The 14146-nt window shown below is 40.1% G+C and overlaps 2 protein-coding genes across 7 annotated transcripts in view; both read left to right on the top strand.

Moving 5' to 3' along the window:
- Window positions 1-8322, top strand: part of NEK3 (NIMA related kinase 3) — a 30393-nt gene extending 22071 nt beyond the window's left edge. For 4 of the 6 annotated variants that reach the window (XM_077158153.1, XM_077158155.1, XM_077158151.1 and 1 more), the window contains 7 exons: window positions 472-544; window positions 3061-3110; window positions 4606-4708; window positions 5240-5386; window positions 5809-5943; window positions 7512-7638; window positions 8089-8322. In XM_077158153.1, coding sequence (XP_077014268.1) covers window positions 472-544; window positions 3061-3110; window positions 4606-4708; window positions 5240-5386; window positions 5809-5943; window positions 7512-7638; window positions 8089-8173 — 720 coding nt within the window. In that variant the 3' untranslated portion in view covers window positions 8174-8322. The remainder of the gene's footprint in view (window positions 1-471; window positions 545-3060; window positions 3111-4605; window positions 4709-5239; window positions 5387-5808; window positions 5944-7511; window positions 7639-8088) is intronic. The other 2 variants (XM_077158156.1, XM_077158152.1) reach the window with 1 other exon arrangement.
- Window positions 8323-13208: 4886 nt separating this feature from the next.
- NEK5 (NIMA related kinase 5) overlaps window positions 13209-14146 on the top strand; it is a 256530-nt gene continuing 255592 nt past the window's right edge. Inside the window, 1 exon segment of the mRNA XM_077158150.1 lies at window positions 13209-13816. The gene's annotated coding sequence lies outside the window, so the exon portion shown is untranslated.

The following is a 14146-nucleotide window of genomic DNA, read 5'->3' as shown; positions in this document are numbered from 1 at the left end:
AAATAAGCTTACGAGAACCACAGTTTCAAGTAAAAAGTGCTATAGTCAGTGTTTACATTAATGTGAACTTTTTCAAGTGTATGGTAAAATGGTTTTTTATCTTTTTTAAAACAAGTGCACGTTGTACTTGCTTGTAAAAATTCAAATGATGCAGAAGAGAAGTATATATATATATATATATATATATATATATAAAGTTAAAACTTTGTATAAGTATATTCATATATATATGTATAAAGTTAAAACTTCTTTCCCCTGGCCTTAATCCTCCTACAATGCTATATTCCAAGGGTAGTCACATTTATAAATTGCGTATCCTTCCAGATCTTTCTAGATATACATAAATCTTTGCCTGTCTAAATTGTATATATTTTTTTAATTGGCATTTCTATTTTCAACCATAAATATTATTGTAGGTATAAAAATTATGATAATTAAATGGCATTTTAATTCTCCACTTTAAATCTTCAGATCATCACAGAATACGGCAAACAGATATTAGAAGAAACCAAGAGATCTAAGCATAATACACCAAGAAAAGAGGGTAACAATTTGGGAAAGTTTATTTTTTAAGTGCTTCTTAAAAATATAGTATAGCAAAAATGAAAAAATAATTTGTAACTTATTAGAGATGGTTATCAGAGACACTCTTCAAATCAAAATTTTCTTTTTGTTACTTCAGACATAACTCTACTGAATCATGTACATTTACTTTGCCAGGGTTCAGATAAGTCTAGCTCAGAAATTTTGGTAATAGAAGATTGTTCTCATTAGGGACTGAGCTCTTTGTTATCATCAGCACCATATTTACTCTGGTTTGTTAGAGGTCAGTGAGGTTTCTGTGGGCTTCCCGGAATCTAACCATGAAAATATAACATCCACCTTGTAGGGAAATAGATTTCCAAGTCTCTGAAAAACCAGTTTGTAAGCAAACTGCCCCCTGCCATAAGAGCTGTCCTGAAAGGGGCAGGCTGCAAGCATGCGTAAAGGTGGCAGTGGCCTTGGAGTGCACAAAGAATCTTACCTCTGGTGATGAAATGGATTCACATAAGTAAATAGAGATGTCTTTTTTTTTTTTTATATATATCACTTGTTTTAAGTTTATTTAAAATTTATTTTATGGTGCACCATATGTTCTTAGAGATGTCTTTTAACTGTCAAAGATTATCATTAGTTATAAGGTAGCGGAAGTAGCCTCTTTTAACGAATGAGTTGTATTATCAGGCAATCATCAGTGTTGGGCTCTTTGACTTTCTTTTTTTATTAACGGAAAGAAAAAAAAAAGAAATTAACACAACATTTAGAAATCATACCATTCTACATATGCACTCAGTAATTCTTAACATCATCACATAGATGCATGATCATTGTTTCTTAGTACATTTGCATCGGTTTAGAGGAACTAGCAACACAACAGAAAAAGATATAAAATGTTAATATAAAGAAAAGAAATAAAAGTAGTAGTAATAGTAAAAAACAACAACAACAAACAAACCAACAAGCAAACAAAAACAAAAAAAACCCTATAGCTCAGATGCAGCTTCATTCAGTATTTTAACATGATTACTTTACAATTAGGTATTATTGTGCTGTCCATTTTTGAGTTTTTGTATCTAGTCCTGTTGCACAGTCTGTATCCCTTCAGCTTCAATTACCCATTGTCTTACCCTGTTTCTAACTCCTGCTGAACTCTGTTACCAATGACATATTTCAAGTTTATTCTCGAATGTCCGTTCACATCAGTGGGACCATACAGTATTTGTCCTTTAGTTTTTGGCTGGATTCACTCAGCATAATATTCTCTAGGTCCATCCATGTTATTACATGGTTCATAAGTTTATCTTGTCTTAAAGCTGCATGATATTCCATCGTATGTATATACCACAGTTTGTTTAGCCACTCTTCTGCTGATGGAGATTTTGGCTGTTTCCATCTCTTTGCAATTGTAAATAACGCTGCTATAAACATTGGTGTGCAAATGTCCGTTTGTGTCTTTGCCCTTAAGTCCTTTGAGTAGATACCCAGCAATGGTATTGCTGGGTCGTATGGCAATTCTATATTCAGCTTTTTGAGGAACCGCCAAACTGCCTTCCACAGTGGTTGCACCCTTTGACATTCCCACCAACAGTGGATAAGTGTGCCTCTTTCTCCGCATCCTCTCCAGCACTTGTCATTTTCTGTTTTGTTGATAATGGCCATTCTGGTGGGTGTGAGATGATATCTCATTGTGGTTTTGATTTGCATTTCTCTAATGGCCAGGGACATTGAGCATCTCTTCATGTGCCTCTTGGCCATCCGTATTTCTTCTTCTGGTAGGTGTCTGTTTAAGTCTTTTTCCCATTTTGTAATTGGGTTGGCTGTCTTTTTGTTGTTGAGTTGAATAATCTCTTTATAAATTCTGGATACTAGACCTTTATCTGATATGTCGTTTCCAAATATTGTCTCCCATTGTGTAGGCTGTCTTTCTACTTTCTTGATGAAGTTCTCTGATGCACAAAAGTGTTTAATTTTGAGGAGCTCCCATTTATTTATTTCCTTCTTCAGTGTTCTTGCTTTAGGTTTAAGGTCCATAAAACCACCTCCAGTTGTAAGATCCATAAGATATCTCCCAACATTTTCCTCTATCTGTTTTATGGTCTTAGACCTAATGTTTAGATCTTTGATCCATTTTGAGTTAACTTTTGTATAGGGTGTGAGAGATGGGTCTTTTTTCATTCTTTTGCATATGGATATCCAGTTCTCTAGGCACCATTTATTGAAGAGACTGCTCTGTCCCAGGTGAGTTGGCTTGACTGCCTTATCAAAGATCAAATGTCCATAGATGAGAGGGTCTATATCTGAGCACTCTATTCGATTCCATTGGTCGATATATCTATCTTTATGCCAATACCATGCTGTTTTGACCACTGTGGCTTCATAATATGCCTTAAAGTCAGGCAGCGCGAGACCTCCAGCTTCGTTTTTTTTCTTTGACTTTCAAAACCTCATTTGTCTCTCCAGCTTCATGCAAATCAAATTAGAAGGTGAATAATGTGAACCTTTCTGTGCTCTTCTTTGAAGCAGACCCTGTCGGAATCAGGATAGCTTTGGGAAATGAAGCAAACATAATGGTAAGTACTTTAAGATCAAGCTTAGGGAACATCCATCTACTGGATACCTGAACCACTGGCTGCTTTGGGATATTTGGAATTTGGTCCTCCAGTTAATTTCCTATCTTTTGGCGAAGCTAGTACTGAAGCCTGCATTGGAATTGGTGGCTGGTGTCCTGTATGGCCAGCTGAGACATTTTAGGTCACTCTTTTGAACTTGACGTTTTTCTATTGAAAAACTTTTAGTGCCTCCTGTCTTAGTTTCCTGCAGCTGCAGTATATCTTGCTTCAGCTTTATTGAGATATATTTACATACAATAAAAATGATTTGTTTTTACTGCATAGTAATGAATTTTGGTAATTATTTTATACAGTCATATAACCACCACCACAATCAAGATATAGAAGCTCCAGCACCCTAAAAAGTTACGTGTGCCCCTTTGCAGATGGCCCCCACGCCTGCCCCTGTGGTCTCCACTGACCTTTGAGAACCACCTATAGTGGACACATTGGTATATTTGCACAAAACAAAAAGGGTGTGAATATGCAAACAAAATGAAGAAAGAGGAAAATATGAGTTGGGTGAAAGAGGACTTGAGGCAGAAGAGATTACTATGCAGGCGAGTGAAGTGGGGTAGGAGTGAGGGCAGACGTGGGGGGTGGGGGGACCGTAAGGCAGAGAGCAGTGGTCCTCAGTGTGGAGGGAAGCTCGGATTCTCCTGGCCGGCTGTTAAAGGACAGTCCTTACCACTCCCCTCTGAGATTCAGGTGTCCTTGTGGGGGGACCTTTCCAATTGCTGCTACAGTAAGTCACCACCATGAAGTGATGCAGATTTATGAGTCCCTTCTCTATATGGGGAGAGAATCTGAGAAGAACTGTATAGGAATAAGAAAACATAATGCGCTCCCAAGGCCTACTGTTTAATTAATTATTGAACAAATAACTGTGCCAGCCACGGTTGTGGGCACTTCTCAAAATATATGCAGATTTAGTAAAGACTGGACAGTCCATGCCTGTACCTCATGAATTTGAGAGCTTAGCTATTTTGGAAAAATACTGAATTACATGGGAAAATTTTGACCTTATCAGCACCTTTATAAGCTATCTCATTTTTATACGTCAGCATGCAAAGCCCAATACAGTAAACAATACTGAAATCTTCCATGACTCATTTCTTTGATAAAGACTGCTCAAATATCTGTCATATTTTCTGTATCCTCTTCATACTTGCAAATATTAATGTGTATAGCTACTAATGTATGTGTATGTATATTGCTATTAATATACATATATTATTAATATACATTGATGTTTAGAAGTATGGGTATGAATGTGAGTATATAATGTATATATGTAAACAGCTATTAATATGCATATTCATATATGTATGGGATCTTTTATCATTTTTAAGTGCATTGATTTTTATTTGAAATGAAAATACTGATTGCATATTATTTTACGTTTTTGTTAACAATTCAAGCATTACTTAATCTGTATTTTTAATCTCTTTTGAAGCAAGAGGAAGAACAAGGTAGAAAGTGTAGCTCTGCTGATTTAGAAAGCATTAATAAAAATTTGGTTGAAAATGCATTGAGGCGAATCAACAGAGAAGAAAAAGGCAAGTTATTTAAATTCTAATCATTGTATAGCTGGGAAGCTGGGAAATATAGAAGGAATATCAGTTTTCATGTGACTTGATCTGAAGTGTCATAAGCAAGTAGGCAGGTTTTTGTTTGCTTATCCAAGTAATTGATTTAATGTTACAGGAATATTTTATTTATCCATAAAATAGGAGAGAATAGTGTATAACAATAAGAGCTACTAAGACGTGTAGTATTTGTTGTGCTATCTGCCATAAAAAGCATGACATACAGTGTGTATATAAGTCCACTTGAGGCTTCATTGTTGTATATTGTGTCATATGTAAGTATATATATTATTTTTTAAAAATACATTTACATTAATTTTCCTTTTCATTTATGGTCTCTTTTTCATTTTCTTTACCACTTAGACTTAAAAGAACATCATTGCTAGACCTGAGTCGGATAGAGAAAAGAAAATACTAATGTATTATTGCTAGGGTATATGAGTGAGCATAGATGAATAAATAAAATAAGCTTAGCATTCCTTTTTTATATTTTAAAATCAGATAATAAATCAGTCCATCCAAGGAAAGCCCAGTCCCCAAGTCCGCACCGGCGACGGTGGGAGAAGAACGTGTCCATTACAGCTGTTAATGCTTTGGAAAGTGCATCCATCCTCACCTCCAGCTTAACTAACACGGAGGACAACAGAGGTTGGTAGTCAGATGGAATACTACTGTTTTATCACAGCACACTTTCTAAGTAATAGTTATTTCATGTGCTCAAGTTTTGGGCTTCTTTTTTTAGTGTCACTTGGTGGAAATGGAGTGATACATGTCAGAGTGCTGCACATATGGACGAGAGAGTGGACAGTAAAATATAATTAACTTCGCCTGAAATAGAATCTAGAAAATAGATGCGGAAAGTCTTATTTTATTTGGCACTAATTTTTAAATAAACTTTACTTTTAGAGCAGTTTTAAGTTTACAGAGAAGTTGTATAAATAGTACGAGATTTCCTATATACCACCCCCTATGCACACACTGAGCTTCCCCTAGTATAAACATCTTTCATGAGGGTGGTACTTTCTTACAGGTGATGAATTTAGCACTAACTTTCATCTTTTCACACTTAGGCGGTTCTGTCATCAAGTACAGTGAAAATACTACCCGTAAGCAGTGGCTCAAAGAGACCCCTGAGACCTTGTTGAACATCCTTAAGAACGCTGACCTCAGCTTGGCATTTCAGACATACACAATATATAAAGCAGGTGATTTGTGTCCGATGCATAACCATGGAAACCTTTGACTACAAAAGTACTCATAGCATTGTATTTTCAGTTGTTCTGGACTCTTTTCTAGCCTCGTATTAAAAATTGCCAATAGACTTATCTTTGTTCTATTTGTTCATTTGTTTGTTTATTTTAATAATCATTCAGTTACTTTCTTTGAGGAACAGCCTGTTTTTATCATGCAAATATACCATTGCTTTAGTGGCTTTACAGCGCAGACTTTGTCATTGTAAACTTTGAGGAACATCAAGATTTCTTTTGCTGTATAGAATTCTCTTATATCTCATAGAGCTCAAAAAAAGATGAACTGGAACTTGATTTTCTTGTGGTTGTTTCTTTAGACATTTTCACTAAAATTGTACAAAATCAGCTTTTATAATGTTATCCCTAGTAATCCAGGGTAAGGAACAGCATTATGGGTATGTAGACATGTATATGTATATGTAAAAAGTTTGATAATTCAATTACTAAGCCACCTTGCTTGAGTAGGAGCTAACATAAATTGTACCAAGAGGTGCATATAATGATATGGCAAATCTGTACTGATTTATTGTTACAGCATTATGGGTATGTAGACATGTATATGTATATGCATATGTAAAAAGTTTGATAATTCAATTACTAAGCCACCTTGCTTGAGTAGGAGCTAACATAAATTGTACCAAGAGGTGCATATAATGATATGGCAAATCTGTACTGACTTATTGTTACAGGTGTAGCCTGTATTTTTCATTCAGTCAACATTTATTGAGTACTTAATGGACGCTGGGTTGAGATATAGAAAAGAAACACAATTCCTGCCCCGAAGGAATTCATCAGTGGGGAGACCAGCACACAAGCAGGGAACTGTAGAGCTGTGCAGTGTGTGTACTGATAAAACTGTGTGCACAGCACTAGGGGGCCCTGAGGAAAGATGCGTGGCAGGAAGGTGTTAAGGAAGGTTAATGGGGGTGAGTTTTGATTTAGCAATTACAGTCCCGGATTTTATTTCTGGTCCAATGATGTAGTCCGTCATTTTAGGAAAATTATTTCATATATGTTCCATAGCTCTGCTTCACTATGATTTTTGTAAAGCCACTTTCAGCCCATATTTTTATGTCAGGTTGTTGTTTTGTAAGCAAAAAATAGGAAATTAATTATAACTTGGACAGTGTTAAAATAGCATGGTTCTGGTCTCTTTTATTCCTCTCCATTGTGACAATTCAGGGGATAAAAAGCTCAAAGGAAAAAAGTCAAGTGTAATCTTACTATCAAAATATAACCTTTAATTCTTAATATAGTTCTTATATTTGAGGGTTTTAATTATAATTTCCTGTGTATCTTCTTTTGAAGAAAGTACTGTTTTTAAACTTAGTCCACCTATTGATGTTTACGGGGTCCGTTTTATGCGAAATCGTGCTGGGTGAGGTTGTGAGGCCTTTGCAAAAGAAATAGAGAATGGGCATTGTCCTCAATTAGCTAGCAAGCTTTGGAGGCTGTTAGTCCAACATTCATGAAATAAGTAACTGCAGTTGAAATCTGCATTATTTATGTTTATTTCTCTTAAGGTTCAGAAGGATTCTTGAAAGGCCCCCTGTCTGAAGAAACAGAAGCATCAGACGATGTTGATGGAGGTTATGATGCTGTCGTTTTGGATCCAGAGAGACTGGAACCTGGACTGGACAAGGAGGACACGTATGTTGTGAAAAACCCAGAAACGTCTAGTTGGCACGTGTGTGAGTGTGTGACTGAAGTCATAGTAATCTCTTGTTATATCACCTTTCATCATAAATGAGCTTGATCTCTTGTCTGCGGTGAATAATGGGTATTCCTTACTAGCCCTATGCAATAATTCTTCAGTTTGGACTTACTTTTTTAATATACAGGATTTTATACTGAAAAAAAGTTATAGAATTCCCGTTGCTTGCCCATGCAAAAAAAAAAAAAAAGAGAGAAAAAAAGTTATAGAAACAATGAAAGAAGTGTTTTTTTAAATCACAAATTTTTTTCTCTGCTCATTTTCCTTGTGGAGCTCATTGTTTAAAAATTGAATATTGTTATGGTGGTATTCTGCTTTTAACCCATCAATAGTTTCTCACTGTGCCCCTAATATGAAGGCTTAATAACCACATTGTTTTCTCATAGGGACTTTGAGGAAGAAGATGACAGCTCTGATTGGGTGTCAGAACTGAAGCAGCGAGCTGGCTGGAAGGGAGTGGCTGATGAATAACACTCGGGAAATGTTCCTCAATCATACTGTGTAGATTTGTTAAATGAGTAATTAATGTTTGGATTATTAGTTCTTAGGATGTTTATTTTCCTTTGGAAACACAATGAAGAGGGGAAAGCTGTGAATATTAAAATCATCCCTGAACAGTGTCATGGGGTTTACCAAACTTTGAGGTTTTGAACTCAAGGACTCAGGTGTGGCATAAAGGGCATGAGCTTTGGGTTTTGGAGTCAGGTAGGACTGCAGTTCAGATTGTAGTCCCACCGTGTACTAGCTGGTGATCCTGGGAAATGCTTAACCTCTTGGAACCCGAGTTCCCCCAGCCTAGAGAACAGCAGGCCCTGATGTTCTTCTTCATGGATTATAGTCTCTGTTTATTACTCTGTAGTTCTCCCTGAAGCTTGGAGGATCCAAATATAATTAATTAAAACGTAATGATGTGTGCAGCTTTTAAATAAGACCTGTTTGTGGTGTGAACTGCACCTTATTTTTGATGACCTTTCCTAGATGCCAGCTGTCCTTAAATAGAGTGCATCCCAGGATGCATAAAAAAGCCCAGGCTGGGCAGGCCACGGTGGCTCAGCAGGCAGAGTTCTCACCTGCCATGCCAGAGACCCTGCTTAGATTCTCTGTGCAGCCCATGCAAAAAAAAAAAAGCCCAGGCTGCAGGGTGTGGCAGGAGGACTGGGGTGGGCTAAGGCTGCAGCAGGGAAGGTGGCGGGCCCCTAAATGAGCTGGGAGTTGGGCCAAGAGCAAGGAGGGACATGATAAGTACCAAACCGGAGAGAGTTGTGGGACTGATGCTGTGTGTGTCCATGTGTCACACATGTATGTGCCCAGTCTTGTCGTGTGCTGCCCATGGATACTGCGATACCTTAGCAGGAGGGAGGGAGTTCCCTAAGGAAGAAGCAGGCTTGGGCTCACAAGGGCACGCATGGACCACTGCTAACATAAAGAATTAAGGTGAGACAGTTGTGTACTACAGTAGTTCATGCTGAAATATGGAATATCTACATCATTTAGAACTTGACATGACTTTTCAGTTTTCACATACAAACTCCATGGTCTAGCCCAGACCCCTGTACCAGCCCACCTTATTTACACTTACACAAAACCATATCTGCTTAGGGTTTAAGTTCTCCAAGGCCACTAACGCTTCCTAGAAATCACAGTTTTATAACATTTTGCCTTAAATTCTTTCATTACTATCTTGTTTTTTTTAAATATTTATTGTTTTTGCTCATTCAGTTGAAGAACCATATTTTCTTGTGTTCATTGCCCTTTGACTTATAACTAAAGATAATTAAACAATTATGTATTCAGTTTAATAAATCTTGGTTTAAGCAGTTACCTCCCAGAGCAGCTGGTGGTTCCGTGATCTGTGCATGGCAGTGTCTATTAAACACTGAGGAAACAGAAGCTCAGGCCATACAGCTGATAAAAAGAGGGGTGGGACTGAAGGTCAGGGCCTCTGTTGCCAAATCCGGTGCATCAGCCTTACCTGGGGTTGGAGCTGTTTTACTTCAGTGAAAATCCTTTTGTCAGTTGCTTCAATGGAAGTGTTGATGTCATCTCCAATTTGGTGACCAATTATGGAGAAATTAGCCACATGATGGATAGTCAGATTTTATGAAAGTCCTACCGATGTAACCCTAAAAGCATTGTGCTAATGTAACTTTAAAATATGCAAAGCCTATAAAGGTAGAACACAAAATTATATGTACAACATAATCATAACTATTAATACAAGTACATATGGAAGGAGCAAAAAGGGAATTCACATAAATGAAAATACTTCTCTTACACTAATTTTTTTTTACTTTCAAAGTAAAGGAAAATATTTTTACAAATTTAAAAGAAAAAAAACTTTGATTCCAAAGTCCTGTTTTTCTGAAAATGTTACAGAAGCCACACTATTTCTAAGAGTTCTTTGCTATTTGTAAGCAAAGTCTGTTTTTGTGTGTTTGCTTTAGAAACTAAATAAATCTAAAGTACCTGCAGAGCAGTCGTAACTGGATCCCTGGTAGCCCTGTTTGGGCACGCCTCTACCAACCCTTCAGAGAGTCAAAATGGGCAATTACTCCAGTTGCTCTGTTTTGGATCAAATGTGCACAAATCCTTGCCGTTATTTATTATGGCCAATGTTAGGAGCTGGGAATTGATGTTACTTAAGATGGGCCCTTTGAATAAAAATTGCTAATCAGTTTCTGCTCTGCTGTTTGAACTTTTATCTTTCATTCATTTCTTTGGGTTTGAATTTTCAAAAGTCCTCCTAAAGAGGATTTAAATGAAAGGTATGGATATCTTAAGAAAGATATCTGATGTGAGGAATAGGTCGAGGGAAATGCTGAGAGGAAAACAGGCAGGACACCTCCAAAATCCCACTTTTAATTTGCCATTTTCACTCTACTACCTTTAGACATAACCACTCAATCCAGATTCAAGGAGGACCCACTATGTGAATGGTGTCATGCGGACTTTAAACCAATTTAAGAGGTGATTGCCTGTCCTCAGGGAATCTTATTAAAGGTAACAGAATTTGAATTCAGCAGGAACCTGGAAGGGATAGAGCATGCCCTCTGGATTCTCTTTGGAGAAACCTGTCCGTAGAGTTATGACTGTGGGGCCCCCATAGGGTAGGCTCCAGCAACTGATTCAAACTTATTTACTGAATATCCAGAAAAGGTGCAAAGATAATACAGAGTTCCCATGAGCTCCTCACACTCTGGGTACATCACTATCAGTTTAACCTCTAGTCTCGATTAGGATTTCAGTTTTCCCACTCATGTCCTTTTCCTGGTCCAGGATCCCATCCAGGCTCCTCTGGGCTGTCAGTCTCTTCTTGTTTTTCACAACCTTGACATTTTTGTGGAGTACTAGTGGGTTGTTCTAGTTTGCTAGCTGCCGGAATGCGATATGCCAGAAACAGAATGGCTTTTAAAAAGCGAAATTTAGTAAGTTGCTAGTTTACACTTCTAAGGCCGAGAAAATGTCCCAATTAAAACAAGTCTATAGAAATGTCCAATCTAAGGCATCCAGGGAAAGATACCTTGGTTCAAGAAGGCTGATGAAGTTCAGGGTTTCTCTCTGGGCTGGAAGGGCATATGCTGAAGTCTGCTAGCTTTCTCTACTGGCTTCTTGTTTCATGAAGCTCCCTGGGAGGTCTTTTCTTCTTCATCTCCAAAAGTCGCTGGCTGGTGGACTCTGCTTCAAGGTTCTGTGGCGTTTCTCCTTGTTCTCAAAAGGAATTCTGCTTCTTGTAACTATGTCGTCTTGTTGTCCTTCCCTGCTCTCTCAGAATCTCAAATCTTTCCCAAAAATGCTTCCTCTTTTAAAGGATTCCAGTAATCAAGACCTACCTGGGATGGGTAGAGACACGTCTCCACCTAATCAAGTTTAATACCCATACTTGATTGAGTCACATCTCTATGTAGATAATCTAAAGTTTCCAACCTACAATACTGAATAGGAATTAGAATAAACGGCTGTCTTTACATAATGGGATTAGGATTAAAACATGGCTTTTCTAGGGTACATAAACCTTTTCAAATCGGCACAGGTGTATTGCAGACTGCCCCTCAATTAGGGTTTGTCCCCCTTTTTTCTTATTATTAGCAGAGATGCAGTGCTCTTCTCACCACAGCCTGTCAGGCAGTTCGCAGTACCAATATGGCTTGATCACATGGTTAAGACACGGTTTGCTAGGTTCTCTCTGTAATGTTACTAGTTTTCTGTTTCCATACTCTAGTCTCCATAAGTGAGTCACCAAGTCCAGCCCATCCTCCAGTGGAGAGGAATCCTGCTTTACCTCCTGAAGGGGATTGTCCTCCAATACAAAGTCATCTATTTTGTTACCCAAATTGCTCCAGCTGGACCACTCCCGGTTTTCCAGGTGGGCTTCTGTGTCCCTTTGTCATGCCCCCATCCTTTTGTTTTTTGTGTGTGTCCTTACCTCCTGGCACCCCAAGAAGTTGCTCCAGGCTAATCTTGTATCTCTTCTACCCCATCTTAGAATCCAGGAGCCCTGGTTCTTTTTATTGGTTTAGAAACCGAGAGCTGTGCGTGATTGTGTTTGTTGCCAAGTCATGGAGCTGTGGAAACATGCATGTATATTAACCTGAATATACACACCCGTGTGTACAATGTATATGTGTATCTTTATGTCCCGTATCTCTCCACCTGTGTGTATCTATGTGAGTCATGGGTTCATACTGATGTCTCCCACTCTAATGTAGTACCACACGGTACATTCTAGCTCCCCCCACCCTCACTTTCTGTAACTTCTCTTTGAGAGTGGGAAACCCAGCTCATTCCAACCAGTTTCCACTGACTTTGTTCAACTCCAGTATACTTGCAAACTATCTTCATAATCATTAACCCATGCTCTGTGAGAAACAAATTTATCAACTAGAGTATTGTCTTTAGCCTTAGTTTCCAGTCAAAACACCGTTTTCAGAGACACTAGTATTAGCTCCTCTTCTTCACCACCCTCTTAACTTTTCATGAGTTAAACCAGGTATGGCTGGTCTTCAGAATATTTCCATATACTCGGCTTCCATAAACACCGTGCTCTCTACCTCTTAGCCATTTCAAATCTTATCATTTCCCCAAGGTGTAAACATTTTCAAACCATCAAAGGGAACTTGAAATTCTGTATAGTTATTGAGTGAATGAGTCTTCATTGGATTACAAATCCTTTGGAGAGTTAGATGTTTTTCAGGGTTTTGCTTTCAACGAAATTTCTGGAGATTCTAAAGGAATTATCAGCTGATGACTAAAAACCGTTTTTAACGAGACTACTACATGATTGTTGGCATGTAATTAGGCAAGTACAAAGGGACACTTTGAGCAAAACTCCCACTCCTATCTCCTTCCTTGTATGACTGGCGCGTAGGCATGGTGCGCTCAGCGGCAGCTTCGCCCGGGCCCTGGGTGGCCGCCCCCGCGGCCCCCGCCCCCGCGGCCCCCGCCCCCGCGGCCCCCGCCCCCGCGGCCCCGGCCCCCGCGGCCCCCGCCCCCGCGGCCCCCGCGGCCCCCGCCCTGCGTTGCTTGGAGCTGAGCTGGGGCCGCAGGAGACGCTGCGGCCCTGGGAACCCCAACCGTCTGGACCCCCCCAGTAGCCCCGGCCCGGGCCTAACAGGTATGCTGCCGGAAGAAAGCTCCTAGACCAGACCACGAGCTGACCCCCGAGAAGCGAGGGGAGCCGCCTGGCGTCCGAGGCCCGGTCGGTCTCCACGGCAACGCACACCGCGTCGCGCGCGGGACCGGCGCTCCGAGCCTGACGCCTCGGGGTGTCCCCAAAGGCGGAGTTCCCGTGAACTTGGGGCTCCCAGCCCTGCTCCCCAACCGGGGGACCCCTGGGCGCGCCCCTCAGGCTTCTGGCCGGTCCTTGAAGCCCCGACCCCCTCGGCAGCGCTCAGAGTCGGGCCTCCTCCTCCCTAGCCCGCGAACGCAGCGGCCTCCTCCTTCTGTGGCAGGAAATTCCCATAAAACAACTTGCCTGCTCGTCCGGGGGAGGTGGGGGTGCATTCGGCGTCACGCCCCTCTGCAGACTGAAAGCAATGGGCAATAAGGCTGTATTTCGATATGAAAATGCTGGGCGCCGCCACGTCGGGAGGAGTGAAAGAGCAGCCGTGCCAAGTGGTGAGCAGTTCTCCGCAAAGTTCCACCCAGAAAGGGGCAGTTGCATTCCCGGAAGATGCAGTGCAAAGACATACCTTGCTTTTCCATATAAAATGGAATTTAATTCTAGCCGCTGATAATTTAAAAGGATTGTTGTTTTTTTCGCACGCGTGAATGTCCGGGATGACTGCGGATTGTGGGGCTCGTAGGAGGGACAGTCGGCCCCCTGCAGGATCTCAGCATGGGGTCTAGAACAGAAAAGACCCTGCAGATAGCCCCAGTGTCCCTAGGGGGCAGGACCGTCCTGCCCAGAAGGACTGGGCTGTAAAACTCCGTAAGCTCTTTCAGTCT

Source organism: Tamandua tetradactyla, chromosome 4, assembly GCF_023851605.1.
Source record: "Tamandua tetradactyla isolate mTamTet1 chromosome 4, mTamTet1.pri, whole genome shotgun sequence".
Taxonomy (NCBI): domain Eukaryota; kingdom Metazoa; phylum Chordata; class Mammalia; order Pilosa; family Myrmecophagidae; genus Tamandua; species Tamandua tetradactyla.
Note: the sequence above shows the minus strand (reverse complement) of the source record. Positions and strands in the feature narration are given on the sequence as shown.